General features: G+C 45.5%; 1 protein-coding gene across 1 annotated transcript in view; it reads left to right on the top strand.

Annotated features, from left to right (window-relative positions):
• The window catches only part of Ca10 (carbonic anhydrase 10), a 505,400-nt gene that overhangs the window by 478,012 nt on the left and 12,382 nt on the right, over positions 1 to 15,006 (top strand). Inside the window, exons 5-6 of the mRNA XM_060386982.1 lie at positions 3,524 to 3,619; positions 8,172 to 8,244. Of these exons, the coding sequence (XP_060242965.1) occupies positions 3,524 to 3,619; positions 8,172 to 8,244 (169 nt within the window). The remainder of the gene's footprint in view (positions 1 to 3,523; positions 3,620 to 8,171; positions 8,245 to 15,006) is intronic.

Genomic DNA, 15,006 nt, shown 5'->3' with positions numbered 1-15,006 from the left:
TGAACCCTCAGTTCTCCCAAGTGCTGAGATTTCAAGTATATACCAGCAAGCTCCGTTTATGTGGTGCTGGAACTTGAACCCAGAGCAAACAAGGGCACTACCAACTGAGCTGTGTCCACATCCCTCTTTTGTTTCTTTGAACTTTATCTGCATGCATGCAGCTAAGTGCTTTATAAGCAAAAAAAGGATTTACACTGAATTGTTAATTTTCTTATTATGTCAGCTAGGATTAGATAGAGATGAGGGAAATGTTAGTCACATCTACATTTTTAAATTTATTACCAAAAAATGTACTTTCATGTTGTAATAAATATTTTTTAAAGCCACAGCTATAAGGATAACCACATCTTAAAAGGGATAATCACACTCATTTTTTTGCAGTGAGGGATTAGGTTCTCAGTGAAATGGTGTACAACTTGGTCACGTGGCTGAAAGTCTGCCGTGCATTAGTTTAGGCATATATGCTTACCATGTTCCACATTACGAGGTTTTTTTTTTATTAATTACAGTTTATTTACTTTGTATCCCCCCATAAGCCCCTCCCTCCTCCCCTCCCGGTCCTATTCTTCCTCCCCCTTCTTCGAGCATGCCCCTCCCCAAGTCCACTGATAGGGGATGTCTTCCTCCCCTTCCTTCTGATCTTAGTCTATCAGATCTCATCAGGAGTGGCTGCATTGTCATCCTCTGTGGCCTGGTAAGGCTGCACTCCCCTGGGGGGGGGGTGATCAAAGAACAGGCCAATCAGATTATGTCAGAGGCAGTCCCTCTTCCCATTACTATGTAACCCACTTGGACACTACACTGCCATGGACTACATCTGTGCAGGGGTTCTAGGTTATCTCCATGCATGGTACTTGGTTGGAATATGAGTCTCTGGGAAGACCCCTGTGTTCAAATTTTCTGGTTCTGTTGCTCTCCTTGTGGGGTTCCTGTCCTCTCCAGATCTTACTATTTCCCACTTCTTACATAAGATTCCCTGCACTTTGCCCAACAGTTGGCCATAAGTCTCAGTGTCTGATTTGATAGTCTGCAGGGCAGAGCCTTTCAGAGGCCCTCTGTGGCAGGTTCCTAGGTTGTTTCCTGTTTTCTTCTTCTTCTGATGTCTATCCTCTTTGCCTTTTGGGATGGGAATTGAGCGTTTTAGTCAGGGTCCTCTCTCTTAATTAGTTTCTTTAGATGTACAGGTTTTAGTAGGTTTATTCTATGTTATATGTCTATATGAGTGAGTATATACCATGTGTGTCTTTCTGCCTCTGGGACAGCTCACTCAGGATGATCCTTTCCAGGTCCTACCATTTACCTGAAAATTTCATGATTTTTCATTGCAGAGTAGTATTCCATTGTGTAGATGTACCACAATTTCTGCATCCATTCTTCAGTTGAGGAACATCTGGGCTGTTTCCAGCTTCTGGCTATTACAAATAAAGCTGCTACAAACATGGTTGAGAAAATGTCTTTATTGTGTACTTGAGCCCCTTTTGGATATATGCCTAGGAGTGGTATGGCTGGATCTTGAGGAAGCGTTATTCCTAGTTGTCTGAGAAAGCGTAAGATTGATTTCCAGAGTGGTTGTACAAGTTTACATTCCCACCAGCAGTGGAGGAGGGTTCCCCTTTCTCCACAATCTCTCCAGCATGTGTTGTCACTTGAGTTTTTCATCTTGGCCATTCTGATGGGTATAAGGTGAAATCTCAGGGTCGTTTTGATTTGCATTTCCCTAATGGCTAGTGAGGTTGAGCATTTCTTTAAGTGTTTCTCTGCTATTTGATATTCCTCTACAGAGAGTTCTCTGTTTAGCTCTGTTTCCCATTTTTTAATTGGATTACTTGGTTTGCTGTTTTTCAGCTTCTTTAGTTCTTTATATATACTGGATATTAGCCCTCTGTCAGATAAAGGGTTGGTAAAGATTCTTTCCCAGTCTGTAGGCAGTCCTTTTGTTTTGATGATGGTGTCCTTTGCTTTACAGAAGCTTTTCAATTTCATGAGGTCCCATTTATTGATTGCTGCTCTTAGAGCCTATGCTGTTGGTGTTCTGTTCAGGAAGTTGTCTCCTGTGCCAATGAATTCAAGGGTATTCCCCACTTTTTTTTCTAACTGATTTAATGTGTCCGGTTTTATGTTGAGGTCTTTGATCCACTTGGACTTCAGTTTTGTGCAGGGTGATAAGTATGGATCTATTTTCATTTTTTTTACACGTAGACAGCCAGTTAGACCAGCACCATTTGTTGAAGATGCTATCTTTTTTCCATTGTATGGTTTTGGCATCTTTGTCAAAGATCAGGTGTCCATAAGTGTGTGGGTTTATTTCTGGGTCCTCTGTTCGGTTCCATTGATCCACCATTCTGTTTCTATGCCAGTACCATGCAGTTTTTTTAAAGAATAAAGTAATGGAGGGAAACCCAATTCACCACAATCCAAATCCAGGACTCCTCTTGCTGCCCCCCAGCCCAGTGCTCTCTCCACAGAGCCTGACAGGCAGTCACAGGTTCGGGTTAGAGAAAGGGGACACAGTATTTTGCATAACCAAGTGAACTGGAAGGACAGCCTGACTCATCATGAGTCAGCGCCATCCACTCTCTCTTCCACAGAGCCAAGCATCCTGCACACTGCCAATCTCCTCCCAAAGCCAGGGCTGGCTCAGCATCTACCAGCAGCCTGCTCACCCAAGGCTACCAGGAAGGTTTAGTCACGGCCAGTGGTAGCCGCTGGGAGAGAGTGTCCACACCCGAAGAGCTGATCCATTTCCTAACAAGGGAAGTTCCCTTACCACAGACTTTAGGGGGAAAGTCCTGAGAGGGAGGGAAGAGCCAGATGAACACTAATCTTATTAAAAGCATCCTTGTTACCAGAACATGTTGGAAAATATGTATAGGTACGTTCATATCTGTGCATGTGCATGCATGTTTACACACATGGATTCTATTTACACCTCCCTCCGAAATTCCCTCAATTAAAAGCATATCCTGATAGGAGGAACCAGAGGAGCCAAAGATATCATAAGACCACAATCCACAGAATCAACTGACTAGGACTCATGGGGGTTCAGAGAGATCAGGGAGCCTGTAGGGGTCTGACGTAGGTCCTCTGAATGTATGTTCTAGCTGAGTAGCTTACTGTTCTTGGGGGGAATTCTAACAGTGGGAGGGGGCCTGTCTCGGACTCTTTGCCTACCTGTGGAATCCTATTCCTCCTACTGGGTTCCCTTCTCCAGGCTTGATGTGATGGCACGTGCCTGGTTTTATTGTAGTGAGTTTTGCCACATTTGGTTGATGTCCTAGGGAGGCCCGCTCTTATCTGAGAGGTGATGGACAGAAAGTAGCCGAGAGAGACTAGGGAGAGAAGAGGGAGGAGAAGCTGCAGTTGGGATATAATATGTGAGAGAATTTTTTTTCTTAAATGCATAACCTTTTAATTGTCCTTCTGTGCACTTGCAATACCTGTGTGTCAGAGGTTAAGGTATGCCTCTTGCCTTTTAGTGCTGGACCATTTGTTCTTATTCTTGATTTTGTTTCCTTCCTGACAGGTACAACTCATCCATTATAACCACGAGCTATACACAAATGTCACAGAAGCTGCAAAGAGCCCGAACGGATTGGTGGTAGTTTCTATATTTATAAAAGTAAGTCTTGCATTCCATTCCTTTATTCTTCTTTCCACCCCCGCCCCCGCCCCATGCCAGCCAGAATAGTCTACAGTGTGTGTGTTGGGATTAAAAAGAGTTAAAAAAAAAAAAAAGTGATGTCAGTCAACGTCTATGCCTAAGAAAGCCTTGGGTCTCATGACTTTTATAACCATGAGATTCACAAAAGATTCAGGACTCTGCAAGTGACAGCTTCTGTTTCAGAGCTCCGAGGCCTGAAGGCTTGAGCAGTCTCTGTCCTAGAGAGAAAGCAGGTGCTATTTGCAGAGATAGACTTCAAGCCGCAGTGATGACTGCAGAACAAGGGTACAGAAGCAGAAGGAGAGGGGCTGGGGTGCTGAAGCCCTCTAGGACTGAAGGACTGTCCACTTACTGCACAGGAGAATAAGAGAAGTGTGAGCCAACCCTCTCCGGCAGGCCCTGCGCTTTCCCACAACAGCTACAGAGTTCGTCTTCCTTTCCCACTCGAATACTGATTCATATAATCCTGACAGGCAGAATTAAGACAAAAATCCACATGCTTGACCCACATGTTTGACCTTCAGCCATGCTCCCCAGATATACAACAGGCAAGAACAATGTGAAATGTCCAATTGAACAAATTCTGATTTGTTTTCTTTTTAATTACCTTCAATATTTTAGGAATGTAAAGTGGTGCAGATATGCAAACTTTTGATTAAAAAAAATAAGATTTTTCTCTCCAACTGGAAAAGGGGTTTTGTTTTTAAGTAAACTGTGTTAGTGACAAAGGCTACTATGCCACACTGTGCTGGCTGCTAGAGTGGTTTGTGCACAAATCATTAGAGAAAATTAGACCAACCAGAGCTTGGAATGTGATGAAAAGTTCCAGTAGATTAGCATTCACCACCAGGGAGTTTCAACAGAGCCCCTGGAATAACAGGGTCTCTGGGGGCCCCTTAGGCAACAACACCCCCACCCAAACAGACTCTGTGCAACAGGTATTGGTCATCTTCCCAGACCCCATACCTTCATACCTTAATGTCTTCACCTTCATCTGGTGCCAGGCCAAATTCATGGAGCTCCTAATAGCCCCGCCAGGAAAGACACCCCAAGTCCTGCCTGGCTTTAGTTCTCACTAGTGTATTCCCATCATGTGCCTACTCAACGGAGCCGGGAAAGGAACTGAGGTAAAAATGGCACTTCAACAGCCACACAGCCCAGCCATATCCCACCGGTACCCTCAAGCCTGGAGCAAATTCTTACTCCAGTCCCAGTTAGGATGCAGACCAACAATTCGTTCAGTCACCCTGGTCCAAAATCACTGTGAAGCCTAGGGGTATGTTACAGAGTGTCATGTGACCAGGAGTCACCTTTTCCTGTGGTTTTCCCCATGTCAGGCCTTCCATGAGTAATACTCAGAAGACACCCTGCCTTTCCCAATAATCCTTGTCCCTTGAAGAGCGCCTTGGTGTCAGTCCCTGACTTTGCCTCACTTTGCTCAAAGTGTCTAAGTCAGTGAATGCCTTCCCAGAAGCTCACGCGTGTAACAGCTGACAGTGACTGATGGGGAGACTGGCAACCGACTTCCTCCACAGCAAACTGCCAGGTGGTTTACAAGCTCATGCAGAAATCTGCACTACACTGAGATCCTTACCAACAAACAGGCTTGCAGGTCCAAGTTGCTCTCCTGCAGTTTGTTAGAAGGACCTGGCTGAAGCCTCGGGCCAATAAAAGACAGTGGCCAGCTCCTGGACCACCTCAGGCCAGTTTGGCCCCTGGGGAATTTCCCATTCTTTCCCCGAGGAAACATGAAGCTTTCTGGCTCAGCCTCAAAACAAGCCATACCATTCTCTCTTTCTTGCACAAAATCAACCCCCAGATTTCTGGCTCTGCAGTGAGCTCTGACTTGTCGCTAAGTCATCTCAAAACTTGAATTCAGCATGGGAGAGAGGCCCACCCCTGCTGTGACACTGGTACCCAGAAATGAGATGAATTGAATCCTTAATCTCTAAGGATGTGCAGCCTCTCATGCTCTTCAACCCTCCTTCGGATGCCCCTCCCTCCCACTTCCAGTTCCCTGTAGCTGAAGTCCTCACATACGAGTGGTTCAGCTGAGGAAATGTCACCCTGACGGAATGCTGAGCCAAAGGTGGATGAGGGTTTGGTGGTAAAAGAAGATGGCTCAGCAGTAAGGGTAGTTGTTGACAAGGCTGATGAGCTGAGTGCAATTCTAGGGACCTGGGTAGAAAGAGCAAACTGACTCCAAGTTGGCCTCTGAGTCCTACACATTCCTTGAGGCACATATGTGTGTGTACACACAGTCCATCCATCAATCAATCACCGAATAAGAGAGACTTGTTTCCCCCTCCCTCCCATGGCCGTGGGGAGCTGAGATTTGGCTATAATTGCTGTTGGATCACACACCATTAACTTCCCACTTACACTCACTTATATCAAGTACATATTTCATCCTCTCACCCACACGGCCAACGCACTTGTGCCCACAAATCATCTGTGTGCACTTTGGAAATATTTCAATATTTTTTTTTAATCGGCTCCAAAGGGGAGCTGGTCTCAAAGCAGTATGGTCCAGCTTGTCAGGTACCAGGAACCTAGGCACCCAGCAATTAAGAGCAGATTTCTATTCTGCCAGATACCTTCATGGCCCTCCTGCTGTCACAGAACTATCAGTACAAACAGGAGGCTCTGAGCTACCCCTTGAATGCTAAAGAGTATGTCACAACAGAAGCTGGATTTGGCATGAATGTTTCCAGGGAGCAGCAGTGTTCAGCTTGGTATTTTTTTCCCCACTGAAGGTGGGTTTTTTTTTTTCTCCACTGAGCATCACCTTTCCCCAAGCACCAATTGGCTGTTTGTCTCACTACAGCACATCCAGGAAAGCATGTAAAAAGACAGACAGATGGAAGCAAAACAAACAGTCTGTGCCTTCATACTGAAGTTACCTGTTGCTTATCTAATAGTGATGATCACCTGCTGTGATTTTTTTTCCAACCCTCGGAATAAATCAGATTTAAAATGTTGATGTGTCACAGCACCCGATTAAGCAGCTGAGATGTAAATTGCAGAGCCTCACTGAGCAAGGCAGGAGAGAAATGACTAAGACGAACAGCGGTACTGAGATAAGACTGGGTAAAAGGGGGTGGTTAAGGAACACGAGGCGAACGGAATTTTAGGTAAGAACTGGGAAATAGTAAGAGCTGGAGAGGACAGGGTCTCCACAAGGAGCAACAGAAGAAGAAAATTTGAACACAGGGAACTTCCCAGAGACTCATACTCCAACCAAGGACTATTCATGGAGATAACCCAGAACCCCTGCACAGATGTAGCCCAGGGCAGTTCAGAGTCCAATTGGGTTACATAGTAATGGGAAGAGGGACTGCCTCTGACATAATCTGATTGGCCTGCTCTTTGATCACCTCCCTCTGGGGGGGAGCAGCCTTACCAGGACACAGTAGAGGACAATACAGCCACTTTTGATGTGAACTGACAGACTAAGATCAGAAAGGAGAGGAGAACCTCCCCTATTAGTGGACTTGGGGAGTGGCATGCAAGCAGAGGGAGGAGGGAGGGTGGGACTGGGAGGGGAGGAGGGAGGGGCTTATGGGGGGATGCAGAATGAATAAAGTGTAATTGATGAAAAATTAAAAAAAATAAAATAAAAACCATATGTATATGTATAAAAAAAAAAAAAGGAACACGAGGCTGCCTCGTGGTCTTATGAAGGGTGATTCTCTGACCTTAATCTGTTTGTCACTTAGCCTTTTCTCCTGAAGAAAGAAAGTGGCCACTTAAGAGCATAAGTATAAAATGGGAGCTCATCTTTAGCATGATGTTTACCCCATGATAGGTACTTGGTAAATATTTTTAGCATGGATGGGTGGGTTGGAGAGTGGAAGACTGAATGTTGTGGTTTATAATATTTTCATATAGTAATGAGCAATGAGGTTACAAGGCCCTCTCTTTCCTCCAGCTTCTGGTACCTCTATTCTAGATACTCTTTCTTCTTAGACAAAAAAACCCTTTCCTGTCATTTCATTCCATGTTCCCTGCTCAAAGCCTTTTGATGGTCCCCCGTTCCTGTGGAACACAGATTAAATATGTGCTAGCTTGACATTCGAGCCCCTGTTATGAGCTAGCCTCCCATTCTGCCTGCCCCAATGCCTTCAACTCCAACTCCACTAGATGTGTGTATGAGTATCTGCCTTTCATGAACAGGTCCTCAGCATGGATACTTTCCCTCACCTTTCCTCCTCTCCTGTATTCTAACTAAAATACTCCAGCTTCCATTCATTCTTCCAGGGCGGTCTCTCACTAATGGCTATACCAGGGTATTCCTTAATCCACTTAAGGACAATATGTTAGCCCACCTCACTTCCTTCTCAATATGAGGTATCCATACAGAGGAGAGAGTGTGTCTCATATCTCTGATTTTCCAGCCATTATAGATTTGGACCCATGGCAAGTCATCAATATGAAGGAATGAAATAATGTATGATGTTTGCCCTGGGAGAGTAACACCCAGCCATTAATACTTTCTCTTCTTTTACAGGTTTCTGATTCATCAAACCCATTTCTTAACCGAATGCTCAATAGAGATACTATCACAAGAATAACATATAAAAGTAAGTTTGGTTCAATTTCCTTTACAGCAACTATTCTACAAAGGTTATTCCTGTCGGAAGGCAGAAGCCAGAACTGATGATCTCTGTGGGTCCCTTTCTGCCTCATGATCCTTTAATTCTGTAGAAAGTCACTCTGGGGAGTCAGGGCTGGCTAAGAAGCAGCCCATTTTAAGCACAAGTCCCCAGAGCGTTTTTGTCATCCACGCCTGTCTAAGGCAATAATGATTATGATGATGTGGTCATCGTTATCCTGTGGATTGTTAATGAGCTGGGGGAGTAGAAGCTGGCTGACTGACTCTACTGTGTCAGCTGTCCAAGACTAGGGCTTTGCCAACTATATGATGAAAAAAATAAATTCCACCAGGTACTTTGGACCCAATCTGAACCTTTTCAGAACCACACCTGAACCAAGTCTGATCTTCTTCTAGGAAAAGGCTGGGTAGCATTTTCCTTCATTCTCCATGCCCCGTGGATCTGTAGGGTTCTACCCGGTCTCCTAAGCTTTCAGATTACTTCATCCTAAACTCCTTAATCAGAAAAGAAGAAAGCATGCCCAGGTGAAGTTGGAAGAGCAGAGAGGGCTCCACTGCCATCCGCAGTAAACCCAAAAGCAGCAAGACTTAGGGAAACCACGTGAAGTGGCACACATCAAGAGAGGAGGAGAATGGGAAGGAAACTAGAACTCAAGTCTTGGCTTTGGCCTCTGTGGAGGAGCTCCCTCACTTTAATGCTGCTTCTCCATTCACAAAGCAAAAAAGTTCAACCCCAGGTTTTCAGATTTCTAAAGGTCTAGACTTGTGAATCAAACAACAGGTAGATAATGATTTTCGCCAAAGGGAAAAAAGACCATGTGGACATTTTAATTCACACCTCTCCCTGCTGAGTCAGTCCTACCTACTGCTTCTGCCTTCAGTGTGACACGGAAGGACAGAACAGAGAGCACTGCCCCCTATCACTGGCTGCCTCTTTCAACTCACATCTCCTGTCGGAATGTAAAGAGGCTTGAGACACTGGCCCTCCCCACAAGGGGCTCACCCGTTGTCAGGTTACTCCTATATGAAGAGGTTGGGGCAATGATGGGTGAAATGCTGGAGAGCCTGAGATCTCTCCACCCCAACACACATCACTACAAGACTGACTTCAATCCTCTCCCCGCACGCCTGGTCCTTCCTCATCAGCATTCTGCTGGAGTTCTCTCTAAGCACATGCTTAGATTGCTCGGCTAAGGGAGATATTTCTGTCTTGTGTGTAAATAGCACATTTATAACTGCCCATAAAAGATTATTATTCTTTTAACTTTTTTGATTAAAAAAGCATGAAAATTAAATAAAATGTTTTCAAATAATCTTGAATTTGCAGTTTACCGTGAAAAGCCATGAAATTGCACATTAAGCCCCAACACACAATCTGTCTGATTTCCACATGCATAAAGGATCATTAGGGGCCCTTTGCTCGCCCCCCCCCATACCCATTTGATTAATGTTAAGTGAAGTGGTTACTGACACAGAAGGAAAATCAGAGGAAGGAAAGAGCAGAAGGGGAGAAAAGATAGAGGAAGGAAGGAAGGAAGGAAGGAAGGAAGGAAGGAAGGAGGGAGGGAGGGAGGGAGGGAGGGAGGGAGGGAGGGAGGGAGGGAGGGAAAGGAGGAGGAAGGCAGGAAGACGGGCAAGCCAAAAGGAGGAATCCAAGGCCTTCCAGGCAGAGTAGCAGCCATTACAAAATTGGCTTGAACACTGAAGGGACTAGGAAGAGTTCAAAGGGGAGATCTGTTTCCATCAACACTTGATCTCAGAGTTACCGGAGGAATGAAGGTTCTCCTTCAGGCATAGTAATGGGAGGGCTCAGGAAAAGTGTTCTAGACCCCAGTCTCTATGTCTTGGTAGGGAGCTTATGTTTCCACCACTCAAGTAGTAACACAGAAAAAGAAAGTAGATCTACTCTCTCCTCCCTCATGCTCCACACCTGCCAGGGCCACAGTAAAAATCAGGGGGAAGGGGGAGATTAATCAAGACATCCTGCTCTACATGCTGAGGCATGATAATGGGTCCTCTGATAGCAGACGTTACAAGGGAGGTGTTCCCCAGAGTGACCTTTGTCACACACCTGAAAGAAAATTCGCCACAGGGATAATGATGGCTTGATACAGGGAATTGTCCCAGACACCATCATGCCCAGGACACTGGCAGAAAGGGATTGATTTGCTCAGCAGGAAACCACAGCTCTCTTCCCTCCAGTTGAATTTCCTACAGCCTCCAGCAGGGGAAGGTTGGCCCTGAGGCAGGTAGGGGGTCTGAAACAGGAATCTTCCTCCAGCACACAACGTAGGCATCTGTAAGGGATAGCAGGTTATACCGCCATCAACCCACAAACTCAGATGGAGATGAAGAGGCTGCTGCCTGCTTGGGGAACCTCTTATATCATCCTGCTTCCACACTCTTAAATGAGACAGGGAAAAGTAAACCCTCCCTCTTGTCTTAGTTTCGGTTACACTGTGGTGATGAAAAACCGTGACCAGGGAAATTTGGGAAGGAAACGTTTTATCTGGCTTACGCTTCCGTATTACTGTTCATTATCGAAGAAGTCAGGATCGGAACTCAAACAGGACAGGAACCTAGAGGAGCCGACACAGAAGCCATGAAGGAGCGCTGCTTTACTGGCTTGCTCGCTTCACTTTCTCACAGAAGCCGGGACCACCAGCTCAGGGGTGACCCCACCCACCATGGGCCAAGCCTTCCTACATCAACCAGGAATTAAGGAAATCCTCTCTAGCTGGATCTTACAGAGGCATTTTTCTCAAGCAAGGTTCTTTCTTTTCAGATAACTCTAGCCTGGGTCAAGTTGACATAAAACTATCCGGCACACCCTCACATGCTACTATTTTCAACCGCACTACCCAGGAACACCCACACACATCCCTCCTGATCTCTAACCTACCCATTGCGCTGCAGAGTTCCCATTTGCCTTGCCCACTTAGCTGGAGTTAGCTCCTTGGCAGCGTGCTGAGCATCAGAGATGTAGAGGTGATGGGCACGAGCATCATGCGCCCCCCCCCCCCAGGACCAGTGCTGTACCTGTAGCTCCTTATCTGGGTGGGTGCTCACACAAGCCTTCTAAATGGAGGTTTTTCCCACCTCCAGTTCATAGATGAGACCAAGGACTCACACGTAGTAGGTGACTTCTGTATGATGACCAAGCACTCAGCAGTAAGCGTTTGCTTTCTCACTGCTTCATGTGCAGGTTAGCCAGGGTGTTGCTCCTGCAGGCAGAGGTCCCCAGATCAGCTGGGGCAGAGGGATCCACATGGCTGCCACCTCTCTAGCATCAGAGGCACCCCCATCAAGTATCTTTGCCATCAGCCATGACTTCATGTGATGCCACAGAAGGCTTGACCTCGAAATATGCTCACGAAGGAACTCCCTGAACCACAAGCCCTTCTTCTCCACTGAAGGGCATGGATTCACACATAGGTCTTCTTGGGCACAGTTCTTACACCATTTCCTCTCTCTCTCTCTCTCTCCTGCTTCTTTCTTACGCAGCAAGGAAAGACAAACTCTGAGGTCTTAAAACTGATTATAATTCTGACATTTTGACATAGCGCAAAACCTTTCAGCATGTTTTTCTCTTAATTGAAGCTTGAGTTGATGTGCAGTCGCATCAATGCGACTTAGAATGCGCTTCTTAGAAATGCTTCCTCCTAGAAGGGGTTATCAACTAACCACAGAACTAACACAGTGACACTTGGCCAGCTCAGGCTGATCTTACTCCAAGCTATCTCTAACTCACACGTGCATGTTACTTTTCCTGCGGATCTTCTGTGGAAACCAGCCTCCTCTAGAGGACACTGTTGCAGAGTAACAATTGGCATACATAGTAGCCAGAGAAGGCCTCACAGACTGGACACCAATCTAAGCCTTCCAGCAGATTGACCTCATCTTCAGCCAAAAGGAGCGGAGCGCTCTGGGCTCGGGAGATGGTTTAGGATGTAAGGGGACCTGAGGCCTCAGCATCTACAAAAACAGCCAGGCACGTCTGCATTTGCACCCATAACCCATCGCGGTAAGGGACAGAGACAGGAGAATCACTGAAGATTGCTGGCCTCCAGCCTACCTCCATGTTCAGTGGTGGACCTTGTCTCAGGGGAATAAGGCAGAAATAGTAAAGCAAGACAAAGACACTCAGTGTCCTCCTCTGGTCTTCGTGCATGCTCACGGGCAAGCACACCTGCATACACAACGCACACACACCACACATACATACACCATACACACAGAACAAAAGGTGTACTGTGATGACTTGCTTTAAAATAGACTACAAAAGGCTGAAGAGATGGCTCAGTGGCTAAGAGCACTTGGTCCTCTTGCAGAAGACCCCCGTTCAATTCCCAGCATCCACATGGTGGCTCACAGCCATCTATAGCTCCAGTTCCAGGGAATCCAATGCCCTCTTTTGAGTTGTTTGTTTGTTTGTTTGTTTGTTTTTGCAGGTACCAGATAATGTGTATGGATTTCCATACATACATGCAGGCAAATATTCATATAGAAAGAATAAAATAAATAAGTCTAAAAACTTTAAGAATAGACAGCAGGGTGGCAGGGGTGAAAGCAGAAGGTGATTGCAACTACTAAATAATTGGGCAATGGCACTGATGATGGCCAGGTCAATGGGGAGATGGCAGTAGTAAGTGATTGTATATAATTTAAAGTGGCAGCAGGAGATTTCTTGATAAATTGAATATCTAATGTGTAAGAGAAAACAGAACCAAGGATTCCCATGAAATTTTTAGTTCAAACCACTGGACAGATGCTATTTCCATCCCTTGAGATGGGGAAGACTCAGATGAAGCGTGTTTGTGGGTGGGAAAGGGATCACAGATCTGGAGCATGCCGTGCTTGGGATGTCTATTAGGCATTCAAGAGGAGGTGTGGTGTAGGCAGTTGGACCATGTGAGTCTGGATTTCAGGAGAGAGAACCAGAGTTGCAAATGTTGAAGACATCGACATCCAGATGGCATTTAAACTCGGGTGAAGTCATAGGAGTAAGAATAAATGCAGGCAAGAGGCGGGACCAGTCCTCACTTCTGAAAGGGCAGCTCAAATCTTCATGACTTGGAATTGAGAACTACTTCTAAATATATATCTTCATGGCCCTATTATGAAAAGGCTCCTAAGTGGCCAGCTCTCCAGCCAGCTGAGGAGGTACAGGGAGAAAGGAGCAAACACAGAAGCCAGCTGGCACAAGATGGATGTTACAGAGATAGTCCACTCAATTGAGTACAGTATTGGGGACAGAGGAAATAACTGAGAAAAGGGAAAACTGGAAAAATCATTCCTTCAAGATATAATATATGTATATATACACATATATCATAAATAGTATAATATGGTAATATTATTTGATATCAAATATTAAATATAATATATTTAAAAGAAGTAAAAATACTCTAAAGTATGGGAGAGTTTCGGAAGCCATGTTGGTAAAGGCCACCATTATCATGGGTGACAATGCATTCCTGTGATAAAAAGAAGCAGACATGGTGTGTTGTTACTTTTCTCATTGTGGTGATAAAATACCTGACAAAAGCAACCTGAGTATGGAAGATTTCATTTGGCTCACAGTTCCAGGGTACCATCTATGGTGGGGGATAAATCAGCACAGCAGGAGCTCAGGGCAGCTTATTACGCGATCCAGTCAGAAGAGCGGAGGGGGATGAATGTTTTCTATTTCTCCAAGACCCCAGCCTGTAGAGTGATGCTATCATGTTTAGGGTGGCTCTTTCTGTCTCAATCAAACCATTCCAGAACCCTTCCTTTGACATAGCCAAATGTTTGTCTCTGTGGTGACTTTAAATCCCATTAAGTTGACAAGATTAGCCATCACACCAGACTCCAGTCCTAGCTCTCCCAAGGTCTTTGCCTTTCACTTCAAGGGAATTTAACAACTCTGAGGTTCAGTGGCCTCATCAGTAAGCTAATGTTGAAAGGGCTGGGTGAGGATCAAACAAGATAATAAGTCAATTGCCTGAGCAGGGACTGATATGAATGCAGGGTGCAATATGTTTGTGTTCCTAAATTGTCTTAAGGCATACACTTGTTGAATCCAGCTGCTTTGGGTTGGGAGGCAAGACATTGTTGTGCCAAGAGTAGTTGATTCTGAAGGCAAGTGCAGCAGCACAGGGCGTGCTGGTGGTGGCAGAGTGTGCTGACTTTCACAGAAGCACACGTGCTGTGGTTGGATCTAAGTAGTGCACACAGGGACTTCATGAGATGGTACTGGCTCCTTTGAGATGAGATCTCTCTGTGTAACAGTCCTGTCTGTCCTGGAACTTACTATGTAAACTAGGCTGGACTCGAACTCACAGAGATCCACCTGCCTCTGCCTCCTGAGTGCTAGGATTGAAGATATGTGCCACCACTGCTGGCTGTGATGGTACTGTTTTCCATGGAAACTTAAATTTCTTTTTTAATTATCGTTTTGTGTGATGCGCATTTTGCCTTCATGTATGTCTGTGCTCCGTAGGAATGCACTACCCCCAGAGTTCAGGAGAGGACATTGGAGCCCTTGGACCTGGAGTGACAGCTGGTCATGAGCCACCATGTGGGTGCTAGGGATTGAACCCAGATCCTCTAGAAGAGCAGCAAGTGCTCTTAACTGCTGAGCCATCTTTCCTGCCCCGGGTTGCTTAAATTTCATATGTCTGAGTAGAACTTGTAAAATATTCTCACTAACCAGGCCTGACAATAGAAAAGACCAGCCTGAATTAAT

This window comes from Meriones unguiculatus, chromosome 7 (assembly GCF_030254825.1).
Source record: "Meriones unguiculatus strain TT.TT164.6M chromosome 7, Bangor_MerUng_6.1, whole genome shotgun sequence".
Taxonomy (NCBI): Eukaryota; Metazoa; Chordata; class Mammalia; order Rodentia; family Muridae; genus Meriones; species Meriones unguiculatus.
Note: the sequence above shows the minus strand (reverse complement) of the source record. Positions and strands in the feature narration are given on the sequence as shown.